The following is a 27,857-nucleotide window of genomic DNA, read 5'->3' on the forward strand; positions in this document are numbered from 1 at the left end:
TTGCGGTACATACAGTCTATGGTACATACGTGAGGAACAGGAAGTATCCTATTATGGCGTGGTGGCTCTCGCATAAACTTCCGGTAGGGTGTGAGCTTGAAGCGAAGTATCTACAAGGAATCAGAAGCTTTACATTTAGTTGGTTTCCATATATCTTCGGTAAACGGTACGTTTAAGCAGTTTTATTAATGTCTCTTGGTTTAACACAGCTGCTTTTACATGCTAGTTGTGGTTGTGGTTGTCATTCCACGTTTTCGTTTGAAGACGACTTTCCTAACTAAACGTTTTACTGTTTTGGATCAGTGTTGTCGGAGAAAAATGTCCAAGTCCTTGAAGAAGATAGTGGAGGAGAGTCGGGACAAGAACATCCCAGAGGTGGAGATGTGCGACAGAGGCATTTCCAACATGATGGACGTCCCAGGACTCTGTAAGTTACATAAAAGTACATTCAGTGTGTAAGTAAACGACACAAACTATGTGACTGCAGGCTACGTGTTTGTGCTGATGACGTCACTGCAGCTCACTTGACGTGACGTAGAAAAACAAGTGGAGGACAGAGACTGTGCTGCTGGACTGCTTTGAAGTTGCAGCACATGCATGCAGTTAATGTAGTGGTTTAATGTGATGGCTGTGTGCTCTGTGGATCCTGCTACATGTTGTATGATAAATGCTGCTTGCTCCAAGTGTACAACCCCATTCCCCTAAAAAAAACATTTACAATGTAAAGAAAAACAGATTGTAATCACTTGCAAAATGATGAAACCCCAAAGCTAAGCGGGAATGTAACAGAAAATATAAAATTACATTCTGTTTGGAAAACTGTATGCTGAATTTGATGTCAGAAACATACAAATAAAAAGTTGGGACAGAGTCATTTTTACCACCCTGTTGCATCACCTTTTCTTCAACATTTGGTTAGCATTTTGTGAACCGAGGAGAGCAGTTTCTGTAACTTTTTAAGTGGTCTGTTTTGCCACTCTTCTGTAATGTAGGTCACTTTAGGGTCTCATTTGCGTCATTGTGTCACAACCATTTGGACGTAGTACATCCATGATGTTACAATATTTCACAAAAGGTGCAGGTTACCCATGCCATGTGCAGTAACAATCACTGATGCTGCACTGATAACATGCTGGATGGTCCCGCTCAATGTTGGCACAGAGAATTGGGCGTCCAGGATTTCCAAACAGAAAGTCAAATTTTGACCCGTAAGACCTCGAGGCAGTTTTACACTTCGCCTCAGTCCGTTTCAAATGAGCCTGTATTAAGATAAGGCGGCAGAACTTCTGGATCTGGTCTTTAAATGGTTTCCTCTTTGCGTTGTAGAAGTTCAGCGAGCATTTTGTGAATGTAGAGATGTCCACTACAGAATCATGCCTGTTTTTATCATTTATTTAACTCATTGAGATCAAGATCTCTTTCACTAGGGTGACCTGAGCAAGAGAGCAGCAGCACTCGTCAGGGGACTTGAAGATTACGGCCACCCAGTGTTAGTTTCAGGCCTTGTCCCCTTTACTTCAGAAAGACTCAGCCTGTCTGTGATACTCTTTTTAGACCCAATCATGTTATTAACCTGTGTCCAGTCTTTTACCCGTCTTTTGTCGCCAATGTCCCAACTTTTTTTTCCAACATGTTGTTGACATCACATTTAAAATGGGCTTATCATTTTTCAAAAACAAAGACATTTTTCAGTTTCAGCATTTGACTTGTTAAGTCAAGTTTATTTGTATAGCGTGTTTAAAACAGCCTCGGCTCTGCTTTACAGACGAGGCGTAAACACAACAACAAAGAAGGATGTGACAAATATATATACATTGGATTTGTTTTAACTTATGTCAAGGCCAGGGGGAAAAGGTGGGTTTTGAGTTGTGCTCTGAATGAATTTAATGAGTTGGTGCCTCTGATGAGGGGACACAGACAGACTGCTCAGAGGACCTGAGTGATCCTGTTGACTTGTAACGGATTAAAAATTCTGATAAATAAGAGGGGGCTAAACCATGCTGTCACTTAAAGTTAAGTTATAGCATTTTAAAATGGATTCTAAAATCAACAGGGAGGCGAGTACACGGGTGATGTGCTCCCGTTTACGTGTACCTGTTGAAAATCTGGCTGCAGCGTTTTGCACACACTGCAGACCTGAGCTGTCTTTGTGTTGTTTACAGTGAATATGGAGTTTCAGTGATTTGCAAATCATCACATTCTGTGTTTATTTACATTTTGTACAACATCTCAATTTATTAGGAATTGAGATGAAATTGATGTACAATGACGAAACACAGTATAGTACAGCACAATACAATGATCTTCACAATCCTCATTTGAGCCTGGTTATATTTCAAGTGTGGGTCTCTGAAGTGGCAGTGTCATTCCCATCCGTTGACTTAGTTACATTTGACTGGACTAACCTGATAGCCCCAAAAAAACATTTTAAAACATGTTTCATAATCTTTAACAAATAAAAATCTTCCCGCAAGTACATCACTGTATACTGTGGTCACCAGTGAGTTGCATGAGTAAACAACCTGCAGAGTCGGTTGCGATGTTGTGTTGACTTGATGTTCCATGTCGTTTCAGTCACTCTATCGAACATCACTCAGCTGGTCCTCAGCCACAACAAGCTCACAGGTAAGCTGCTCCCTTCATTCCTTCTGCTCTCTCGCTGACACAAACATGACCTGTCAGACAACGGTGCAATGGGTCTATCACGTTAGACACTCACTGTGTCACATGATAAAAAGTAAACATTGTCTTGGGTCTGTTTGATAAATATCTGGCGAGATGATGTCATTATCAGCAACATGCGCTCATTAAGAAATAATCGTTGTGAGAAAATGTTTCAGAAAGGGAAAAGAATCAGTCCTGAATGTCTGACAAAACCGTGTCAAAGGAATGTATAGAGTATTAAAAAACAAAACTGCCCAAGCTAAGTCTATCTCAAACATGTTAAAGACTGGACACTGTAAAAGTTTATTATCACATTTATCTGTAACATTTTATAGTGATTCCCTCTCCCCTGATGTGTACAGACAGAGTACATGTAGAAAATGGCATGCTGAGAAAAGATTCCCTGAAAGTATCTTAAATGTCTTTAATATAGTACTTGAGTACATTCTCTACATTACACCGCTGGGTTTAAAAAGTCTAATTACACTCTTTTTAATGTCAAAGTCTGTCAGTGTTGTTCATAGCAGCAGCTCCTGTTCAGTAACAGCCTTATTGAATTAAGTGATGTAGTTATGGTTTCTACCAGCAGAGGTCACTATTTACCCATCAACTCATTCCCACTACTCTCATCTGACTTGTAATAAAAATACATTTAAACAAGAATGCCAAAATAAAGCTTTGGTTTTATATGCTTAATATTCTGTCCTGTCAGGTTGAATTCTAATTATAAAAACACGTTATCATGAAACTGTACTCAAAAACAGTAAATATTTATTTACAGTACGTTTCATTTTAGCTCTCAGTTATTTTGGCGTTCCTGCATTCTCTTATTTTGCGGCAGAGCAGAGTCCACGATAAGTTACAAAGAAAACAACAATGGACTCTATACTCATACCGGCTTACAACAGAGAGAAAACAGTTTTCCTCCACTTTATACCAAGACTTCCTTCACAGAGTCCATCTTTCTATCTTTCCTGAATGTAGACAATAGCCCTTTACAGATTGCTAACAGCACACACACACACACACACACACGAGATACACTTTATTGTCCCCTTAGGGAAATTTGTCTTGGACTCCAAGTGCCGCCACACACACACACACACACACACACACACACACACACACACACACACACACACACACACACACACACACACACACACACACACACACACACACACACACACACACACACACACACACACACACTGATCCGCCCTGCCATCACTGTCTTCCCCCCATTGAACCTCTGTTTCTATCTTCGATGGCGGCTCGGGGGCAGAATGACTTCGCCCCACCATTCTGCCTCTGTGGGTTCCACACATGCAGGGACGAAAGCATCCTGCCTTGAACTGGCGGTCCTCCTGTTAAGAGACTCAAGCTTAATCATTTAAAAAAATGTATTCTCAGTTGCTGCAAGTTATTTCTGACATTACAGTAAACAGGATTTTTGTTTTTAATGAGATAATCTCTCTTGGTATGGGTACTAAAAACCTCCAGTTAAGGACAAATTTAACCCAAATACTGAAATATATAGCAAGATGTTGAGGTGGACATTTGATTTTTACATTTTACTTCATCAAATGAAGAAACATTTTGAGGCGTACCTTTTTAAATCCGTGTTTGTCTCATTCAGTGACATGTTCACCTTCTCCTGTGCTTTCTAATCTTTTGCTTGAGATGAGAAGATATCACACTCTAACCAGATTATTTTTAGCCTGTCAGACAAAATGTTGATAACATAATTGGCATAGTTACCCTCCTGCAGGCACTGGCAAATATATGCTCTTTAACTTCAGCCGTGGAAAATAACTCCCAACTGTCCCACCTTGTCAGCCGCCTGTGGAAGCAGCAGGAAGTACCACTGTGTGTGCGTGTTTTTTTCATTTTTATTTATTTATTTATTTATTTTTAAAACATCTCTTATTGTTCACCATCTTGTCCAATATCATATGGTGAAGAATACAGCTGCACAGTGTGTCAGGCAGGACGGGGGTAATGCTGCTGAATATGGCGGTGTTCTGGAGTCAGAGAGACAGGTCTTCCATTAGAGGTTTATAGAGAGAGCTTGCTTTGGTGTTTCCCATGTGCTAACATGCCTCTAATGCGCTCATGACTCAAATGACACATCAAAACCAAAAGTCACCTGTTATGTCTCTGGCTCTATTTATGTATTTATTTGTTTATTTGTACTTTTATTTCAATCATCGATCAAACAAAAAAAAAATTAAATACAAATCTGAAATCTTGAATGACTCAGAGCTATGAGCTTTTCTTCTTGAGATCTCAACAACCGGTAATCAGCTCACACTCACAAACTATAACAAACAAAAGGAAGAGGAGCAAATCTGGAAATCAATTTCATATTGTATGGAGGACCATATAAACACTGTAGGTTGTCCACCTAGATTGGATGTTGTGCTGGTTTATTGATTAAGCCCTGGTCAGTTGGCCCACAGAGAGCGGGGGAGGGGGGGGGAGCAGCTAAATGAAATAGATTTCTGAACTTACTGAACCAGTGGGACCTTAAAACCAGCCGTTTCTTTACTGAACCTTTTAGACACACTAGACCATCTATCTGTTGTCTGTTTTACTGTAAGCACTGGTCATGTGACCCCGCCAAGTGCTGCAGTGTCCCTTTATGTGCTTACTCTGTAACATCAAACCTGGTGTTAACACTACACTCTACTGAGCCCAGTTTAAGAACAGACAAAGCATTCTGATAGGATGAGCTTTGTCAGATGTAACACTTAGGCTCCGGTGACACTGGCTGTCACTGTCCTACTGTATGTGGGTGAAACAAGAAAATATTTTAAACACACACACAACATTTTAACATGTTATAGTTGACATGGGTTATCATTTTGACAATCTAGTATGCAGATTTTTTTTATCTACTGGTGCTTTTCTATCTTAAAAAACTCTGCACATCTTGCAGAAGAGCTTTGGTCTGATCCTATCAAACACCTAATATTGCTTTATTTATTTTTTTATAGATCACTCAACTTCTGACAAATTTTATTGACTTAAAATGTGGAATGGCGCTGTTTAGTTTACATAATCCATTACGTAAAGATGAATATGTAAAAACAGCCCTCAGTCATCAAGGGGTAAAATGACTGGATTGGGAAAGACACTGGAGGGACTGTGTGTATCAACAGGGAAATCAGGCCATAAACTTCGTCTCTTTTTCAATATCATTAAAAAATAAACCTTTTATATTTTGCCTTTTTGTGTAAAGCAGCTTTAGACATAACACTGTTATAATAAATATACTGTCATTAATTCACTTTGAGTAAGTATTATGACACCATGATATTATTAAATTGGATATTTAAACCTATAAAGATAGGTGTGTGTAGCAGGGGGTCAGGCCTTCCTCTGTGTACGGTTCTTCAAGTGTATCCAACTATACATACACTATTCTTGAAGAAATGCGTCCCCGCAGCATAAAGTGCCAAGCAGTTTAATTCTACCCCAATCAGGCTTGAAGTGATCTTTAGGCGATACAAATCGCATAGTGGCCTCTTAATCGTGATGTGTATCATATCCTGAGTTTATGGGAAATTCCCAGGCCTAGTGACCACTACATTTTTAAATTGAGGAAAACTTCACAAGTAATAATAAATGACTAAAGCTTTGAAGGGACCCAAGGACGCTTAACACCAGAACACACAAGCAAAGACAACACAATTAACCAAATCCATAAGCTGAGTCGTATGCAAATAGCACAAAGCCTTTTGCTGTGACACAGACTGAAACCTGGGACGAGGACAGGATCGCTCCCTGATGCTTTTGCAGAGCTTCAAAATCCCTAATGTGACCTTAACTGGCAAATGGGTGACATGTCAAATGGAGCAACAGATTCAAAGATAATGTGAGTAGAAAAGAAGTTTGGAGGCTCAAATCCTTGAGTTTTTAAATTCCCATTAAAAACAAAAGGGGTTCTATCCCTAAGGGACTGGAACCCTAAAAAACGTCATCTTGTTTTTCTGAATTATGTTAGAAAGTTCTTTTGAGATGTCTCTCACAGTCACTGTGCATAAACCAAACCAACAGATGAACTTTACTAACCAAACTCCCAACTGATGGTACAGCTACTGGTGGCTACCTTACTTGACTTATAGTTGTTATATTTAACAGTTTAGTGGCACTTCTCATCTGAGTACAGTTTCTGTTCTGTTTCATTATCTATTAGTTTAATAATTCATACTATATGAAAGTTTATCTTAAATAGTAGGTTAAAAGAGTAATCCTCCACACACACACACACACACACACACACACACACACACACACACATACACAAACATTCAGGTCCGACTGATGTATCAGTATGCTAACACCTCACCTCTCCAACACTGATTCTCCTTGCAGCATTCAGGTCAGGGCACGGTTGGTTTACTCTTCTCCTCTTCTTTTCATTGCTTTAATCTCTTTCTTTCTCCATTGATCTTCTTGATAATCTGATAAATGTCCTGCTCTTTGTTATCAGCTCATTGATCTGTGTCCGCCTCTGTGGCCACAGACCACGGGGGAATTAAACTGAAGACCCAGATGAAGAACGAAAACACAATATGTTTCTCCTCGCATGTTAAGGTTGTAGATTCATGTAGAGTGAGGGACGACAGAGCAGCTAATGTTACATGAGGTGTGTCAGTGCCCTGCAGCTTACAGTATAATGATGGCTGTCAGGAATCAGGGCTGCTGCTAAGCAGAGAGATTTTTTATTTTTTAAACTATGCACATCTTGGAAAAGTTGTTGCTTGCGTTTAATGTGCCTGTCATTTCTTTCTTCTTGTGTCTTCTTCCAGTGGTACCTCCTAATATATCTGAGCTGAAGAACCTGGAGGTTCTAAACATGTTCAACAACCAGATTGAAGAGCTGCCTACTCAGATAAGCAGCCTCCAGAAGCTGAAACACCTCAACCTCGGGTATGTGCCGCCCAGCAGTGGAAGAAAAACTCAAATCTTTAACTTAAGTCAAAGTAGTAATCCTCCAAGAGAAGAAAAACTGTGTTGTTGTAGAGCTAAAGGATGTGTTCACGATTATTAAACAGGATTACTAATTAATCCATTTTAAACACTCTTAAAGAGGACATATTGTTCCCCTTTTCCACCTTTTTAAAACAGTCCCCTGTGGTTTAAATGAAACATCTGTGCTGTGCTTTGCTCAAAATATAACATGAATCAAGCACCAGAGGAGGTTTGTGACCTTGTATAAACCAGCTCTCTTAGAACGCTCCGTTTTGGTGTGTGTGTCTCTTTAAACCCAATGAGCCCCCCTGAGTTTTCCTGATAGACATCACTTGTCTGTAGAGAGAATAAAAATGGCGGACCTGTGCAAAAGTTTTGTTCTAGGCTGGGGTTGGAGTCCATGGGTGGAGATACCAAAGGACGGGAGGGGATTTTTTTATACCAGAATCCCACTTGTGACATCACAAATGGAAGAAATTTGAAACAGAGCATTTTTCTCTGTGTTGTAAGACTAATGCAGACCACAAACAAAGCACTGGATGGATTTATTTCACATTTTGTGGGTCGGTAGACTCTCAGGTTACCCAAATACATGTTCACAAACACTGTACAAGTGGATTTTCCATATTATGTCCCCATTAACATTTTCTCTTTCTGAAAACTCTGACAAACAAGCAATACATTAAAATAAAAGTGAAAAAATATAAATATATACAATTAAAGGAAGACTGTACAATGCCGTGTTAACATTGTGTTTACATGGAAGGGACGACCTTAAGTATAAAGCTGTTTTAGTCTAGGACTAGAGAAAAGAAGAATAACATACTAACTGGATGTCACATAAGGGTCTTTAGATCACGATCATTCAGTGTCAATTTATGTGCAATATGACGCTATGAGATAACTAAAGTGTGCTAACATTAGCATGCTAACACCACAATGGAGGCAATCATCTTGGATAAAGGACATTTTGTTCGCCCCTTGTGCTTTATGATGCTTGATTACAAATCCATGCATGTAAACTGACCCTTAGAGGGAACATGGATATTTGTGTGTTTGAGAATTCAAACTGAAATCTTTTCGCTGTAATGAACCAAGTATGTTTGTGCCTGTATGTAACCTATGCAGAGGAAGTTTAGGAAGGTTTAGTTCCCCACCCGTTGGTTCCCATGTGTGTGTTTTCATACCGGTGCAGGCTGACACTGGCAGGGTCTCAGTGACAGAGGGATTAGGAAGGGAGCTTTTGTTGTGTATTGATCCACAAACAAACATCATCTGGATAGTGTAAGCCTCCGACTGATATTCAGGTTGTGCATTCACTTTTCACTGTCTGTTTATTTTTGTGTTGGCTGTGTGTAGATGTGCGTGTGTGTGTGTGTGTGTGTGTGTGTGTGTGTGTGTATGTGTGAGTGTTCGTGCATCTGTGTTCGAACCTTGTAATAATTTAATCTCATTTGTCAAACACACTTAATTGAATTTGAATAGAATAGTTGTCCCTATGACCTGTCAGTCGTGCACAAACACAGACAGGCATATATGTGCATGTCATCCTTCCTGTCTGCTAATCTGTCCGTGTGGGCGATCGAAGCTGCTTTCTTCCTGGTTGGTTGCTGACTTCAGTGAGAGTAAGACCACAGGGACAAGTAGTCAACAAACAGCATAACCATTTAACAATAGGGATATCAACATGAACACAATTTATTTATCCCAAAAAAAAAAAAAAAAAAAAGTCACTTGTGTTTGACACGTTAACCGTAATGTTTGTTGCATAAACTGAACTTTTAATATCTGTATTCTCATCTGAAAATAGAGCAGGGTCTTATGTACTGGTGCAAACAATATACAAGTACAAAATACTGAGAAATGCGTCGTAATGACCACAAGTGCCACCGCCACCATCTCCTGCTGCACACCACCTGATGGGATTCAAAAATGTTGTCCCTATTCAATTTGGGATAGTTTGGAGATGCAGATCAGGCTTCTGTCGCCTTTTTTTTTTTTTCATGTGTTTCTTTTGGGGCGCCAGTAGCCTAGTGTTTGGTGCATGCGCCCCATGTACGGAGGCTGTAATCCTCCAGGCGGTCGGCCTGGGTTCAAATCCGACCTGTGTGGCTGCTTTCCCGCATTTCATTCCTCACTCTCTCTCTCTCTCTCTCTCTCTCTCTCTCTCTCTCTCTCTCTCTCTCTCTCTCTCTCTCTCTCTCTCTCTCTCTCTCTCTCTCTCTCTCTCTCTCTGATCTCTGACTCTATCCGATCCTGTCTCCAAATGGCGGCATAAAAAGTAAACCTTTAAAATAAAAAGAAGTAATTATTCTTCTCCTCGTTTATTTTGCTCATATTTATCGACACTGATATCTCCTCTCAGCTGAGCAGGTTGACACAGACGGATATCTTATAATATAATATAATATAGGCTGTAATGAATGATGAGCAGTCGGCTGAAAGCCCTGACTCTCTACCTGATATGATCGGCTCTTGTCCAATAATCTTAAATGGATGAATGATTGTTCCTTTAATTGGAAGGCAACTCTTAAACCAGGTATGTGTTCTGATCAAGAACATTTTGTCAAACTATATAATGACGTAGAATAAGAATATGTTATTTTCATAATTATGGGTTTTTGTTTGAAACTAGTCTTTTGGATTTGTGTCTTTGTGAGAACAGAATGAATCGTCTGAACGGCCTTCCGAGAGGATTCGGTTCATTGCCAGCTCTGGAAGTTTTGGACCTTACCTACAACAACCTGAACCACAACTCTCTGTCTGGAAATTTCTTCTACCTGAGTAAGACACACACACACACATACACAGTGCTATGTGTTTGTTCCTCATAGGGTAAAGGACAAACAGGTCTGTGTAGGTTCTCAGTGTTCCAGGTCATTGTAAATTCAAAGGTTGATCCTAAGACAACTGGACTGTTTCCCCTCTCCTCCCCCAAAAGGCTTCTTCAGTTCTTAACTGACTGGTGGGCGGAGCTAGAAATGTAAACCTCTGTGGATCATAAACATGCTAATGCCATAAAGATTTTAAAAACAAAGATTGACCTGGAAGAACTTCCACAGATATTGTTGATTCTACAGAAATGAAAACTGTTTTTAATCCATATTTTCACTGGAATAAACTCTTGTGACCTTCACAGACATGAACTTGAACAAAGACTTGATCACAAGTGTGCTCCAAACTTCTGTTCTATCTTCATAGAAAAAGCTGATTTTTTTCTAAATGTTGTAAAAATGGCGAGACAGCATTGTTAGCCTCTCTTTTTTTCATTTTCTGCGTCAAGCAGTGTGTGCGAGGATGAATCAGTATTATTTATCAACCTCAACTCGACTAACAGAGTTTGTTTTTCAGCCACTCTTCGCGCTCTTTATCTGAGTGACAACGACTTCGAGCTCCTGCCTGCAGACATCTCAAAGCTGACAAAGTTGCAAATAGTAAGTTAATGTCAGACAACAGACACAATGAGCCCGCCATGATGGAGTCACAGGGCTAGAGGTCGTGGGGTTAGTAGATTAACAATGAAGGGAAACATACTTAAACAAATCAAATATATAGTGATTCTAAACATTGAACAAGAGATGGTACAACAAAACAAAAATGCAAGTCACTACATATATGTTATAAACAATCTTTAGCAGCATTGAATTGGAATTCAACCTTAAGGCCATCGCACATGGAGACGTTAAAAAATCATGTCTGCGCACAGACTCTGAAACTATACTGCCAGCTGCTGTTTAGGATCGATTACTTTGCAGAAATTGGTGGTCTTCTTTTTAATGTGTGGTTCCAGTATAGAGCGCAGCGTATCAAACTGGACCGCTGACGTCCTGAAATACACCAGGAAGCGATCGAGATAATTCTGCTTATCCTTATCAACAGAAACATCTCGACAGGTGAAACTCTCCTCACTCTTGTCTTATTTTCAGGAGCAGACTGACAACGTATTTTTACATTTAGTGAAGGAACCACAAAATCAACTTCACCGCATGATGAGTACGAGGCGTTCAGTCTCTTAATGCATTGATGCATGCATTTTATCAATGAATTGAAAAATAAACGCAGCAGACTCGGTGTGCAAGGTGTCCGTGTGGAACATTTTGTATTCGATTGCAGATCTAAAAAAACGCATCTGAACTCGGTGTGCAAAGGCCTTTGATGCTCAAATCATAAAAACATTTAAGAAACAGAACATTGTTTCTCCAAAGAACCATTTTCAAAAGGAAGTTTTATTCAATAAGTAATTGTGGATTATCAAATGCAGAAGATACCAGAGGAAACAGCCGACTGATGTTTATCAAGTCCTAGAGAATCACATTTTTCTGAATGTTTAATATGTCAGATATTCAGTTTGACTAAGTTCTTCTGTTTCTCTCGTCCAGCTGAGTCTGAGGGATAACGATCTGATCTCATTGCCCAAGGAGATAGGGGATTTGGCTCAACTCAAGGAGCTTCACATCCAGGGCAACAGGCTGACCGTCCTGCCACCTGAACTTGGTACTGAGCACACATACAGAGGCATATTATATATATGCTACATCACACATACACACATGTAAACTCTTACACATGGTGGCCTAAGGCAATGCTATTTGGTTATTTGTTAGGATCCCCATTAGCTGTACCTGAGAGCTCAGATATTCTTCCTTTGGTCCACATTCAAAAAGAAAGATTTGGTGTTTTAGGGATGTTAACAACATCTCTGCTTTTAACACAAAAACGGGGTGAAAAAAAAGCTTCAAAACATACCACTCAGTATGTCAAATATTGATGCTTTTGTGTAGCTGGATGGTGTGGTTGATGGGCCAGGGCCTGGATGACAGAGGGCTCTCCCTTTGCTCATCTACTGATATTATTCTACAGCTTAATGCAATGGACAGAAAACAAAGACACATTCAATCCCAGCTCCTCCCTCACCTGCTTTACCACTTTAAGAGGTTTCACACCCTGCTTGTTCCCTGGGCCCTCATTATAACTCCTGGATAATTAATGTTCTTGTATTTCACCCATCAAAAGGTGATATGGTTCCAATGCTGTGCTTGGGTCTCTGTCTTGTCTGCAGGTAATTTGGATCTGACTGGTCCTAAACAGGTGTTTAAAGCTGAGAATAATCCTTGGGTCACTCCCATAGCGGACCAGTTCCAGTTGGGTGTCTCCCACGTTTTTGAGTATGTTCGCTCTGAGACTTATAAGTAGTAAGTAATGACACACACTCACAAACACACACACACACACACACACACACACACACACACACACACACACACACAAACCATCCTTCCTACACCAGCAGTAAATCTGCATTCTACACCAATCAAGCATGGACTAACTAGTTTGTTTTTTTTTATCTCGGGACACGTTACAAAATGACCAGGTCTAGGCTATCATCTTTTCTATATTTTTTTACAGAGACCATATATGCATCCATAATGAGCATGCATTTGATAAGAGTACCAAAGAAACATACTCATGCTGAAAAGCCTTCTGACGCAACTGGCTGTGTCGTGATTAAGGAATAGAAGAAGATGCAGACAGAGAGACAAACAAATAGAGCAGTAACTACAAAAGACAAAAGAGATTTCTGAACCATATATGAGGGAGTTAAAAGACAAGTTATTGTCGGATAGAATTCCCATATATATATATATATATATATATATATATATATATAACAGTGATGATCATTGACTATAAACCAGTGTGAGTCGTTACCCTGTGGATTCTTGACTGCGTATTTGAAGCATTCAACATTTGGCTGTGGCTATGTTTGAATTCTGGAGCCAGAATTGACCATATTGTGAGGAGAGGTTGGTCCTGGAGAAGAGGGAGGGGTTGGCCAACAGGAAGTTATCAAAACTTAAAGTCGACACTTTTGGCTAATGGAATCATTCATTGTTGAATGAGCTAGTTTAGCCTCATGTTTCAAGCAGAATGAGTTTGTGGTGGTGTCTTAGCGCAGCTGTTTATTTATCTTTATACCCTATCTGTAGTGAAGTGTTAGTTGAAGCATGAATGACTGAAGGAATCTTTTATTTTTGTGTCTGGCCTCAAATGACCTGTCCCTTTATAAGAATATCAGACACATTTAAAGAAAACTTTTCTGAATGCCATCACACTGACATTCAACAACATCAATCAACACCAAAACACACAGGTATAACTCGATAAATACCTCACACACGAAAAGAGAGAGAGAGCAGGAGGAATCAGAGTAAGAGACAGAGAGAGAGAGATTCACAACCAACTCTTCATGCTGCTGCATTAAATAACATTTTTCAACCCTGCTGATCATTCTGAAGATGTGTTGAGTGCATTTTTACATTTTATGAAATGTTTAAATAGTGGTACTGGTAGATATATGGAGAGCCAAAGAAGGAACACCACGTCTCCAGATTTAACAGATGCAGTTTTCAGCCCTGAAAAATATCACACACTCAGCATTAATCTACATCCTGTGATTATCAAACAGCCGACTGTGATTTGTTTGTGAGGTGTACAATTTCTAATCAAATGTTACTTTATGTGTACAAGAGTCTAGAAATGGTTGGTCTTGTTGGGAGCTAAGCGTCACAGATTGCACTTCTATGTAGCGGAGAGCTGCGACGAATTCTTTGTTTCAGTTAGAAGGAGATGCTGCAAATCCTCTGTGTGGATGCTTCAGACTGCTGCTCTGAGGCATGCTCTGGAACTGATCCTTGCACTGTTAGACTGTGTATGAGCGAAACGAAAAAAGACCAGTTCTCAGCCTTATTCCATTCCAATCATGTTTTCTTACTTGTATGAGCATTCGTTTGCAAGTTAGTCTTTTATCGGGATGCATATATTTCAAATCACCATTGTTAAACAGGTGTTATTAAAGAGCTGTACTAGTAGTACTAGGCCTGTTTTTGAATTCATCCAAACTCTGTAAATCCATGTTGTTACCAATGACTTACAAGACTGTAAACATGTCTTTTAGAGATGCAGATAATCTTCAAAAGTATCATTGACACTACCTGCAAATACTCATCACATTGAATGGAAGGTGCTTAGAATGCCTAAAATGAATGTTTTGTTTTTGTAGGCATGTTTGAGGGTCATTCTTGGGAGGGTTTTTTTTTTCTATGACCACAGTATCTTGGCAACTACCTTTTGTTACAGTTAATCATTTATGGAGTAATCCAGGACTTTCCTTGTAATAACAGTTGGTGCACCAGTCAATATTTGTCATCGACTTGATACTTGATGGAATAGCAAGATGCGGTGTGCACCTCGCCTTTTTTTCTGAGCACCAGCATATCTTTTTCAGTTGTTTTCCATGAGTAGAGAGCGTTCGGAGCAGCAGGGGGCCGTACGGAGAAAAAGAGCTCTGAGCGCTCAAGTGGAAAATCTTTCAACTTTTCAGAAAGATTGTTTGCAGCCAGGCAGCGGCCTTTGGTATCTTTACTTAAAAAAACACTCCACATATTTGGTATCAAACTAAAAAGGAATATGTAAAGACATGCTCATTGCAGCACAGTTGCATCTCATTAGTTTAAACAGACGTAGCACATCAGTCATCAGGCATGGCATTTTTTAAATTCATATGTGTTTCCCACTGGACCCCTGGAATCGTCCCACTAGACCCACTGGAAGATAGGAATCTGTCCTGCCAGCATTAACATCCAGCTTTCATTTTGGGATGAAAAGCTATACATTATATTTAATGACAAGAAGATCAAATTGACCAGTCACCTGTGTCTGTCAGTCTAGATGATGGAGAGTGTAGCGATTCTGTCTCATGGACATCAACTTTAGCTTAGTGATCAGTCACTGTCAAGATTAGCCAGCATTCATAAAAGCAACACATGCATAATTAATCCATCACTTTCATCAATACACCTGCAGACAAACACCACAAGCGACTTCTAGCCCCATTGCAAGTCTGGTCTTTCCCAATAAAAAACACTTAATTCTTAGCCACACACAGTCCTACACATTGCGCACACACAACGCCAGTCATCTGCCTCCATCATGTAAAATCACCTTTTGAAAATAGCAAAAGGGCAGACACAAACACTAACACAAACAGCCAAATGCAGTCAAATCAAGGGAACTTTTCATTTATGGCAAAGCATATGATACTCATTCTAACATTTTTTTATAGAGAGCTATCAATTCCAGTCAAGTGTTATTTACCTTATTAGGAAGGATAACCTAACTCAAACCCCGAGCAGGACCATACTCTGGATGGACTGCTATTTGCCTTGACTGATCGGGTAGAAAAGGGAAATGGTAAGAGGGAAATGGTAAGAGGGAAATGGTAAGAGAGAAATGGAGAGGATGAGATACCATGCAGAGGCACATTTCCGTTTCCTGATAGAGCTGGTAATGATAATAGTAAAAGAGGAAGAGAGCTCTATGTGAAATCTCTCATCAGTCTAAGCCTTTAGCAGAATAACTGCAAGGCAAACCTTGGCCAATACTCACAGTTAACATTACGAAGTAGAGCATTTTCAACCTACTATGAAATGTTCATAGTGTGTCTACCAACCAGCTGACCCGAATGATAGATATAATTGAGTTTAATCTGTTTAACAATAGAAGTTTGATGAGTCTTTACTAATTATATTGTCTAAAGGGTACATGCATACGGTGATTAGAAGTGTTTCATCTACAGTACCTTGTGGAACCTCTTCACTTTCTTTCTATCACTATCTTAAGTTCTAAACGTTTCAGTCTCAGTATAGGAAGTGATAGTGAATGGAGTCCAATAAATGACAAGGATATAAATGTAACCCCATTTTAAAAAAGTTCAGATGCTGTGTAAAATGTAACTGAAAACAGAATATGGTGTTTTTAAAAACATTTAAACCAATTTTGAAATTGAAGCCGGCAACACCTTTCAAAAAAGGTTGGGACAGGATCATATTTATCACTTTGTTACGTTGAGTTACGATACACTTTATTGTCCCCTTTGGGAAATTTGTCTTGGACTCACAGTGCTCCGAAATATTCAGCTGCCTCCACTCCAATCAATAAATTAAGAAAAATAGAAAAACACATCCACATGTAAAGAGAAAGGCCAATGCAAGACAGCACAACATATATTGCACATTACCCATATCGCACAGATCTGCAAAAACACAGCGTGAGAGATAAGAGAACAAAGGTAAGAGAATATAAAAACATAGAGGAACACAATGACGCTGTTGCACAACCCACACATCTTTACGAAACATTGTTCAGAATTCTGAACGACATGGGAACAAAAGAGTTTTAATAACGGTTCACTTTACATCGGGGGACTCTTTATGTCGTTTGTTTAACAACTCATTTAACAACATTTGGGAACTGATGAGACAAGTTTCTGTTATTTTGTAGGATTTCAGCTTTTCAACAGTTCAGGGTAAAAATAAAACTGGTCACCTTAACTTATTGGTCCCTTTGTAAATGGTAAATGGAATGACTTATAGCACTTATCTAGTCCTCTGACAGACCAGAGCTTCATAAATGTCACGTTAACCTATTCCCACAAAGAAATTCATACAATGATCAACACACTTGTCCGTCATTGTAGTGAGGTGAAAAGTTAAACAACTCAAATTGCTGCTATCTTTAGTTTGATGGCCGTCACACTGAAGACACCCCTCAGTATGGGGGAGACATCGTAAGAACAGACTGTGAGATCGTAAGTGAGTGGCAAAGTGTCCACACACACACACACACACACACACACACACACACACACACACACACACACACACACACACACACACACACACACACACACACACACACACACACACACACACACACACACACACACACACACACACACACACACACACACATACTGACACCTGGCAGCAGCCTGTCTTTAGACAGGTGTTAAACATTTCCCTAAGAGATCTTCTTGCGTCTTCACAGCTTCATCACACCTGACTAAATGTCCTTCAAGTTTTAACCCTGTCAACACACACACACACAAGCGCTCACACACACAAGCGCTCACACACAGTCTGTCTACACCACCAGTTTCACTCTAATTTAGTTGGCTGGATTTTGATTGTGAAATTTGAAATAGTATGATAACTCTCCTCTTTTTCTTTTGGTAGAGAAATTGTATGCTTCCTCCAATGGGAGGTCAGAGGACCGGGTCAACTATACTGTTCAGCACCCGCACACAGACAGATAGGGACTGGGTGGAGGGCTTGTAACAACTGTTCTGAAGAATTACCAGGGTTGGTTGTGGTTGAGAAACTAAGCAAGGCTTTAACTCTTTAAAGGAGTAAACTTAAAACAGTCCTAAGCACAGAGTCTGTACGGATGGAGTTCAAAGAATATGAGTTTTATTACAGGGTAGCATCTGTCAGTCTAACCTGCAGCTGTTGACTAACTAACCTGCAGCAGCAATGCTATAGATTTAATATGTTGTAAAAATCTAAATACTGATGAACTTTATCTTTGTTGTGTGTGCATGAGAGAAAAAGAAAGATAGAAATAGGATATCCTGCCATAAATGCTGTCTTTCTATACACAGTATATATAGATTTATAAAAAGAGACTTTGAGCTTACTTTGATTGAGCAGGTTAACATGTCATGGTGAAACCTTTGGGGGTATCCAGTATCTGGGGTAGTTGTACATGTACTTTCAGTATCTGATTAAAAACAGGCCTTCCTAAAGCTTTTTGGGATACAACTTTTGAATGAAATGCTTCTACAGCAGTCAATAATGAACAATTACGCTGTCTTACCATCGCACACCAAAGAAGGTAGGAAACCTGTAACTTTCTGCAGTTTCCATCTTCCTCAGCAGCATGTTACCATTTTTACTCCTCTTTCATCCCATTTAATGTCATTTTCGGGCCATTTCTGCTTGACTAGGCCTGATAAATTGTGCTGGACACATTACTCAGTCCTTCCCTGTCAGCTGCTGTCTAATTATATTCACGCATAAATGCCTAACAAAGATTGCTGCACCAGGGGCCCGCAGTGAGAAGGTTTTTAAAATTGGAGAGCTGGTGTTTCAACCTTGTCTCATGTCTAGCCCCCATTTTCACATACCCTCTGTATTTGGGCTCCAACAGTCTGTGTGAGTCCCTCAGGCTGTGGATGGCAGATACACATTTAGCTGCTAGAGGAGCTGTTGTTCTTTCACCCTCAAGTTAATGTTGGGACGTGTGTGATTTAACTGGTTAATTCTTTGAAATGCAGCTCTCTAATCGAGGAGAACGTCTTTAAGTGGAGACCTGTGCCACTGCTATACTGCTAAATACAGTTCTTTGGGTAAAATGCCAATCACTCATCATGTATGGAACATTCATCAGCAGAAATAAAATACATAGATGCATATTTCAAATGTTTTTAAGATAAATATTACAAATCACATATTTTAGATCATATTTTAGTATTTCACTCGAGCAAGAATCTATCTCTAAAAGCTCACTTTTGCAGTGAATAGTATGCATTAAATAAATGGTGTTGTGTAACTTGCCTTACACTGCTGAAAAGTTGGTCTCACTGATGCCCAATGCTGACACTTAACGGTCATATGATTAACCGAAACTGCTGGCCACCACATGTCCTTTTGCTGCTCTGTGTTTGTGCAGCGTTTTTACTAACATCTATTCCGGTTCACTAATTGTGACTGCAGCAGTTTTTAATAATTATGTTTATCACACGAGGGTAAGCAGTGACTTTAAACTTTTTTTAAAATTCACAACTAAAAAATAATAATAACACTCAACCAAAGAGCCGTAACCTCACCACAGACCTTCCTGAGAGGACTGGTGGGTCAGCAGGAAATGTAAGTAACTAATGATAAGGGCAGCCATCTTTTCCACCACTGGCATAAAGATCAAGTTGTTTGTCATGAATCTTAATTAGGATATTTTCACACCCCTTCCTCTTTCGTCCTTCCTCTCCACTCTTCTCCCTTTACCTCCCCTTTCTTGCTCCATTCTTCCCTTAGCTCAATTGCTTCTTTTCCCAACTTCTTCTCCTTCACACGAATGTTTCCCCGATTATAAAAGGGAGCTACTAAATTGCCTGGCACCTCTTGTGAAGATGAGTTGGCTGTGAGAGGAAGGCCCCCATCAGATCAATGGCCTTTGGCCTCCTCGCACATTTATCACACACGGCTTCACACATACATATTTTTAGCTTTGTAACACACACACACTTATGGGTAAAGAAATCAACTTTCAATTCTCTTAACACACACACACACACACACACACACGCAACCACACATACGCAGAACTTTGCTGTGATTAATTAAGCCGTATGGAATAGCAGAGCTCCATAAAGACATCATCAGGAATCTGAATCCATTCGCTTCTCTTCTTCTGCCCTTAATTGGCCCTAACAGTTCATCACTGGAAATACACACACACACACACACACACACACACACACACACACACACACACACACACACACACACACACACACACACACACACACAAACGTACTTAAAAGAAACGGGAAATCTTTGTGTTGATCTGGAGCTACAGCTCTATGTGCTCTGTATTGGTTGTATACAGTATAATGAATGGTTTCTGTTTTCATTGGTATATGTGCATGCTTGTATTTTGAGAAGTTATGGCTGGTTGGATATCACATCCAGTTCCGCTTATTGATTCAGGTTCTTATTGATTCTTGATTCAGATCTCAATATTTTTTGGAGAGTAAAGAAATCACTTCAAGAACAAAAAATGTGTCTACTCATTTCTGTGATTTTTCAAAAAACATACAAATGTATTAGAATATTGTAGTTTTAAGTGAGTCTAGTAAATGGACCAACAAACTAACCCCATCTGTTTCAAAAAATGTAAACTTGAACCTATTCATACACCAATCCTTACACTCTTGGTACCCCTACCATTTTGGCCCCAGGATCTTGCCTAAAAACAGTTGGAGGTGAGGTCTGGAGGATCGCTGAATCCACCGCTCTTGGATGAGCAACAGCCACCTCATGTCTTTTCCCCTCACACCTTAAAGTATAAGTTATAGAAGTTATGCATACAGTGGAAACCAAATGGCTTGGTTTGAATTCAATTTCAATGAAGAACATATCTATTCATCATTACTTTCTGTTTTATATAGATTTATTGGGCGTTTTGGACAGAGCGTTTACTTTTGTCCATGCACCAAAATATGGGCGAGGAGGAGCTGATGCTGATGTGCATATGCGTCTCTGCATGAACGATCTTCCTGGCTGTATATTATTTTTTCAACATGCTTGTACTCTGTAGCACGCTGGACAAACTTGAGCTAACTGTAGGAGAAAATAATGTTGATACGTACGTTTTCTACTTCATGGGACATTGCTATGTTCATCGATTGCTGTGGACATTGTGCTAAGGCTGACAGGGTCCACAAGTGTTGGCTTGTGTAAGAATATGACAGTGAATACAATACGGCTTCTATGATCTAAAATCATTTGTCATAAGTTGGCAACTCTCGTCACACTCCCTTGAGTTCAGTCTCTCTGTGGTCTTGTTTTTCTGTACTGGAACAGGTCACAGTGGGCCTCCTCATGCTCTCAGTATTACATTTATGCTCTCCTCCATGTCAGTCTTAGGCAGATGGACATGAGATGGATTTAGACTTTTTGACGTAACATCACATCAGACAACACATACTAGAAGTCAAAGGAAATGATTAAAGCCAATAAAACATCACATTTCTGTTATTGTTTTCAGGTAACACTTAATCAATAAGTCTGTTTTATTCTCCCTTCATCACATCGATTTATTTATTCTCCTTCATGACACACTGACAGATAATTTCCCTCCTCCACTTCTCCCCTTCACTCCGTATCCTTCATTCCCTTGACTCATCCATCAGTGCTGGAAAGAAAAAAAATGTTGCCAACATTATTTTGTGATGACAGCACCAAGTGTGCTGCGTTGTCCATTTACTGATTTCATAGACAATCTTGCTTTTCTTGAAATGAGCACTCAAAACGCACAAACTCCTGAACTCTCAGCAGCTCCTCTGACACTATCGTCAGCCTCTGTTTGAGGCTAGCCTAGCGATGCTAGTGGTAACAGGGTTAAACAAACTAGTATCTGTTGCTAGCAACTTTAGGCTAATGTCATTGCAACATTTACACAATATCACTTTCTGTGATCTATTATGCCAAACCATGTCTCACAAACTCCATGATTGAATGGTAAAATGGTAAATGGACTTGAGCTTATGTAGCGCTTTACTAGTCTTCTTCAACCAGATAACAGTTTGAATGTATGTTGGCCAGTTTGCTTTCCACCCTCTTTTCTGGATATCCTCAAGAACTTGTAGCTCATGTGTAAGTAACAGAAAGTCCTGGCTATCATTTATCGCTTATCACTTATCAGAATGTATATTGGCCGGCGCCTCCAACAGGCTGTATCGTCTTCAGTGGATAGCCAATTTAATTAAACATGCAACAAATAAACTTCATTAAGTGACTGACTGGAAATCATGGGTGCTGTGAATGTTGACCAGTATTCATTTAGCAATCCATTTATAGCTGTTGTAATATTTCCTTCTGGAATGATTAGTGGTGGACTGACAGGCCGGCAGCCATTGTGATCCCTAGAGCCGTCCTGCTAGCATGGCTAAAACTGTCAACTGTCCCAACTTGTGCCTTGCTGCTTCGAGACACTCTGCTACTCCCAGGAGTTGCCTGGCACCGTGCCCTCGTTCGTTTCCTCTGGGAGACAGCATCCCAGCTGAATGGGAGATCCCCCCCCCTTTTCTCTGACCCTCTGCTCGTCAAACATATATCCCTGCAGACAGTAAGGCCTGCATTGAGGTTGGCTGGGCTCTGAAAATTGTAAAAAAAAATGTTACATACATCTCCAAAAAGGAGGAATATGTAGGAGGGAAAAAGGTAAATCATAGCGTATGATAGTAATTTAAGAGGGAGGAAAGTGGACTACATGACACCAGTGTTTCCTCCGGCTGTATCCATGTCTCTCTCCTCTCATCTCTCTGTTACTTCTGTCTGTCTCTGCTATAGGGCTGCTGTGGTTTTGATGGGCAGCAGATATTAGGGTTTTGGCAGCATTTAATTCCCAGCTGAAAGTGTTGACATGAGACGGAGGCATGCGAGGAGAAGTAATACTAGACACTTCAATCACGAGCCGACAGTGTTTGGTGTATGTGTGTTAATGTGTTTGTGTTACTGCTAGGTACGCGTTATGTGTCTTTAATTTTTTAAAGGACAATTAACTAAAAGCGGAATCCTGGCACCCCCTGATAATTGTACCTTTTAAAAAGCTAATCTAGTTTGCAATTATAGAAATAAATAAAGCAGAAATGCTCTACTAAAACGTATCTATAGATCATCATTTCCCAATAAGGTACAGTTATGATACAGATCCTGTCGTGTTTATTTATGTACCCCAGAATTCCTCGCCAGCCAGGAGCAAAGTCTCATCAAGGGAATGGATAATTTAAAACTATTTGAAGAAAGAAAATAACTCAGGAAAGTAATAAAAGTCTGCAGTTTCCAAAATTGTTGAACTATATTACTTTATGAATAGTTTATTCAGACTTTCCGGGGTTAAATAACATTGTGCATGTTTGGGTTTTAACAATACAAACACACAAGACCTCATGGAGCTGTTTTAAAGACTCATATTACTTCTATTAAGAACACTCTTTTTTAGGGGCCAATGATATGGATTTTTGGGGTCAATACCGATATTAGCGATTTAAAAAAAAAGAAATCCAATACTGATGTATCGCCGATATCTTGCCGATCTCTGCCGATCTATGTCCGATCTGTAGAGATAGATATAGATGTACACATTTCAGTTTTGTACAGCAACAGATGAGCAAAATGAGTCTTAAATGCTCAAATATTTCCCTTTTTCAAACCCAGACAAAGCATGGACACAGAGGAGGTACTGCAAAGATACAAATATCTGTGTAACAGGCTGCATGGTGAAAGACAGAGACACCGAGCTGAAGTCTTTTCCACTCCAATGAGCTCTTTCTCTTCTTTACGTGCAAGAGACACCCGTGGGAGAGGAAAAGTGACAGACAGAGGGGCATGGGGAGTGTGTGTGTGTGTGTTGGGGGTGGCTTGTCCACTGCCGAGCAGTAATTGACACTACATTGAACATCAGAATCAGAAATACTTTATTGATCCCCAGGGGATCCCCATCGATACAGACTACACATCTATGTGTCCACTGTTGACCATACCCCCTCATGCTGTATGAATATTTATCCAGGTTAAACTGCTGGTCACTAAGAACCACAGTCACTGTGATCTGTTCTTGATTTGTTGATTCATCATTTTACTGCAGGATTATCTATAAGACTATATAATCTACAAGATTCTTTTGATCAGAGAAACAATTTTTTCCAAAACATTTTATAATAATTGGTCTGAATGTATGTGCTGTAATTATACATGTCGTCCTGCAGAGAGTCTTTGAATTAATAAGCCACCAGTAATGCGCTTTCCATGGCATTGTATCATGAAAACTGCAGGCTAAGAGATCATTAGTAACATTTTAGGGATATGTGTTCCTATTCTACTTCTAATTGTTCCCACACACCTACTGTATTTGGGAGAATGTAATATCAGTCTGCGACACTAACCACAGTCCTCCTCCCTTCTCTCTCCCCACCCCCCTCTTCTTCTCAGTCTCTATGGCAGACACATGCAGGCCAACCCAGAACCCCCGAAGAAGAACAACGACAAGACGAAGAAGATCAGCCGAAAACCACTCGCCGCCAAGAACAAATAAGAGAAGACGGAGATGAATATTGTCTCCTTTCAGTCAGACTCACTGCATGTGCCTTCTTTCTTTTTGGTCGGAAAAATGAATGACAGCAATATGTGTCAATGATGTTTTTTTAAAGTGTTATGTTAAACATTGTTTGGACTGTATTCCACTGCCCAGGTGGAACTCCTCATGGATGCGTTGTTTGTTTTTTAAGAGCTATTTTTATCTGCCTTTGTGCCGTTGCTTCTTACTTATATTGCTTGGACGTATAGATGAGTATTGGTAACACATAAAAACCAGTTTAGAGATTTTTCAAAGACAGTTTATACTTATACTCCTTTTTGTTTCAATTTTTGATGCCATCAGCATCAAGAAGTACTGTTACGTATGATTCCAAAGACAGAAGTTGCATATGGGTGTGTCCAGCCTTCTCTGGAAACAACTCTGATGTTAAAGAGGCAGCTGTGAGAGAGTAACGGTACGGCTCCACTGCTTCAGGCGAGGACGCTAGGGATCGCGCCGGAGCACTCAACTCGCCACTTGATGGGCGTGTACCCGTTTTATGGCGGTTGGTATATTATTTTATTTTATTTTATTTTTGCTGTAGGTTACGCAATAGGGCACCACAGGAATGAGTCACAAATGCAGAAAAACTCTCTCACGAAATGCACCGCAAAGATCCCATAATACATTGCGCGACCGCCTCTCCAAGTCTCTATAGAAAAAGAATAGAAAGTGTTGAGACGCTATCCGTAGTCAGAACCAGTGGAGCCGTACTGTAAGTGTGTAAATGATCTGTTTCTGCATCTCAAACACCATCAACACTAACCCTGACTGTTCACTTTACGCAGCTGTCAGATCCCCCCCCCCACCCCCCGCAGCTCAAACACATCTACATACAATGTCCAAAGAAAGCCATAGTTTGTTTTTAAATACATTTGCAGCCAAATGTAGATACATTTTTCAAGTTTTAAGAGCATTATAAACGCACATTTGTCTCTTAAATGGATGCGATAACAGATACCAGTCCCTAATGGTTCTATTTCTCTCAAGTTAATCACTCTACAATCTCGTGTATAAAGTCTTAAAGGTGAGATATTGTGGACACACCATAGGTAGACATAGGCACACTGTCTCTAGCAGGAGGGATTTCAGTGGTTTATTTATGGGATTGTGGGATTGGACAGTGATGTTCTGCTCTGAACAAGAATCAGTACTTTGAGCAAATATTTCAGATACGATAACAAAAGTCTCTAATGCCGAGGTCAGACTTCCTGTTACAAAGTTCAGCCTGAAACGGCAGACGTAGGGATTCGGGACCTGATCCAAAAATCGATAGTTTTACAGAGTGTCATACTGAATCAGCAATCAAGACCACATCAAAGGACACATCCTGACATCCTAAAAGAATCTAGCACGTTTAATTTATCTGTCTGTTTTCCACGATGTGTTCCGTCAGGACAATAATGTTGTCCAAGGAGAACACGGAGCGCACCTCACGCGCAGTGGTTACGAGCGTAAACAAACAAAATGGCTAAGCGAAAGAAGAATGATAAAGTTGATGCTATGAGATGGAACAATGAGACACAGTATTTCTTTAATTTAGTAGTATTTCCCACCGTGTAGGCCACTAACGGGTCAGACACGGTGAGCATCTTACTAGACAAAAAGATCGTGTAGTCTGACCTCGGCATTAGAGCAATGAATCAGTTGCTTTTTCTGTTGCCAACACTTTCCATTGATTGTGTTCATTCCACTTTCATTTCTACTTGTATGCTTTCGTTTGAACCTCACTGTACCTTAAATGCTGCGTCGTCCTAATAAGTTACTTTGCAAAGCTTTACCAAGTGTCCATAACATTTCAAAAAAAGTGAATGAATGTTGGCCTTTTTTAAATGCATTATGTTTTTATCACAGTATCTCTGTATTTATCATTATTATGAAATAAAGCTCAATATACAACACGATGTAAGGCAAGCTAAGTCAGTGCTACAGTGGTATGGGTGTGAATATGATTTGCTGTTGTCATTATTTGTGGAGTGTTCTCCTTTAACTTATTTTCTCTCACTAAGAACAGTTTCATTTCTCGAGTTTATGAAGAGCAGAATCAAATATTATAACTAACAAGTCCACATCAAATGGCCAGCTGTTAGTCTTGTGGGGAAATAAAAGTAAAACGTGGTGTGAACTTTCACTAATTTATTAAAGCTCACATATTATCCTCCTTTTCAACCATAAGTCTCAGAGGACCCCAAAACATGTCTGTGAAGTTTCTTGTTCTAAATCCACTCTGATCCTGTATTTGATCATGCCTATAAACCCCTCTATTTCAGCCCTGCTCAGAACAGGCTGTTTCTGTGTCTGTACCTTTAAATGTAAATGAGCTGTGTCTGACCATGCCCCTTCTTGGGTGGCTCAGGCTTTCATGCTCCATACCCTATTGTTTACTGTGAGAAGGCAGACTCAGAGGGCAGAAATAACACCTAGCTGTGGGAGTGTCACCCACCTGGGGGAGGGGTTACTGCCCTTTGTGATGTCATGAAGGGAACATCTCCAAACAGCCTGTTTGAGCACACATTCAAACAGTGGAGCAGGCAAAAGATGGAGAAAATTGACTGTTTTCATAAGGGGGGGGGGGGGGGGGGGGGGGTTGAGACAGAAAAGGGGGCACACATTAGTGTGACCTTTAAGTTTGCAATTTTTATTAAAAGCTACAAAAACTCAATGGCTATCAATATCAACCAAATTCCCCCCCTCAGAGACAAGAAAGTTGAAGTTCCAGTCAGGAAAGGGATCAAACAAAGTGAAATAAAACTGCTGTACTGTAGCTTCAAATTCCAAAAGTTACTCCTGAACGCTGCCCATTGAATTTATACTTCATTGCTCCAACAATTTCCATTGATCATTTAAGATGCATGTTTCTCTTATGTAACATAGCGAGCAGGATGCCGATAGATCCAACATATTTTATATTGCCAAATGTGCTTTTTGAGATGAAACAATTGCTGATTTACAGGTTTCTGAATTTTTGAAGAAAATAATATTCAATACTGTAGGCTTAGTTTGATGCCTCCATCTATCTGAGAGAGAATCTATTGATGGTAACCTGATTCAGTCTTCACACAATAGAAAATATTATTTAGTACGAATTTGAAATAAATAAGAGTCACTGACCTACACCAACTATCACTTCTTTCCTACATGTCAGCCTTACCACAGTCACTGCTGCACTCTTTTTCTCCTCTTTTGGTGGATGTTGTTCCTGTTTTGTTCTCGCTTCATCTCAATTCATCTCACACCTGTGCAAGGACACAATGAGTCCCAAGCTAACTAAAGCCCATTGATTTTCACAAGGTGATTTATAGGTGGCGTGTGTGTTAGGGCAGGCCTGATTGTCTAAGGGGGGCTGCACTGTGCCACTATAATGAGGGTCGTGACATAAGGCAGAGACACAATCACCCCGCCCACTACAAGATGAGCAGCTAATTTACAACTGCTGCTTTTCTTAATGGCCACCACAT

At 40.0% G+C, this 27,857-nt stretch overlaps 1 protein-coding gene across 1 annotated transcript; it reads left to right on the forward strand.

The window, feature by feature from the left end:
- Window positions 1–11: 11 nt before the first annotated feature.
- Window positions 12–26,303, forward strand: rsu1 (Ras suppressor protein 1). The gene is made up of 9 exons (XM_020638614.3): window positions 12–166; window positions 304–427; window positions 2,575–2,625; window positions 7,482–7,602; window positions 10,310–10,428; window positions 10,996–11,078; window positions 12,024–12,138; window positions 12,704–12,836; window positions 24,255–26,303. Exons 2-9 carry the CDS (start codon window positions 319–321, stop codon window positions 24,355–24,357), a joined length of 834 nt encoding a protein of 277 aa, XP_020494270.1. The 5' UTR covers window positions 12–166; window positions 304–318; the 3' UTR covers window positions 24,358–26,303.
- Window positions 26,304–27,857: the final 1,554 nt, after the last annotated feature.

Source organism: Labrus bergylta, chromosome 20, assembly GCF_963930695.1.
Source record: "Labrus bergylta chromosome 20, fLabBer1.1, whole genome shotgun sequence".
NCBI classification, from domain to species: domain Eukaryota; kingdom Metazoa; phylum Chordata; class Actinopteri; order Labriformes; family Labridae; genus Labrus; species Labrus bergylta.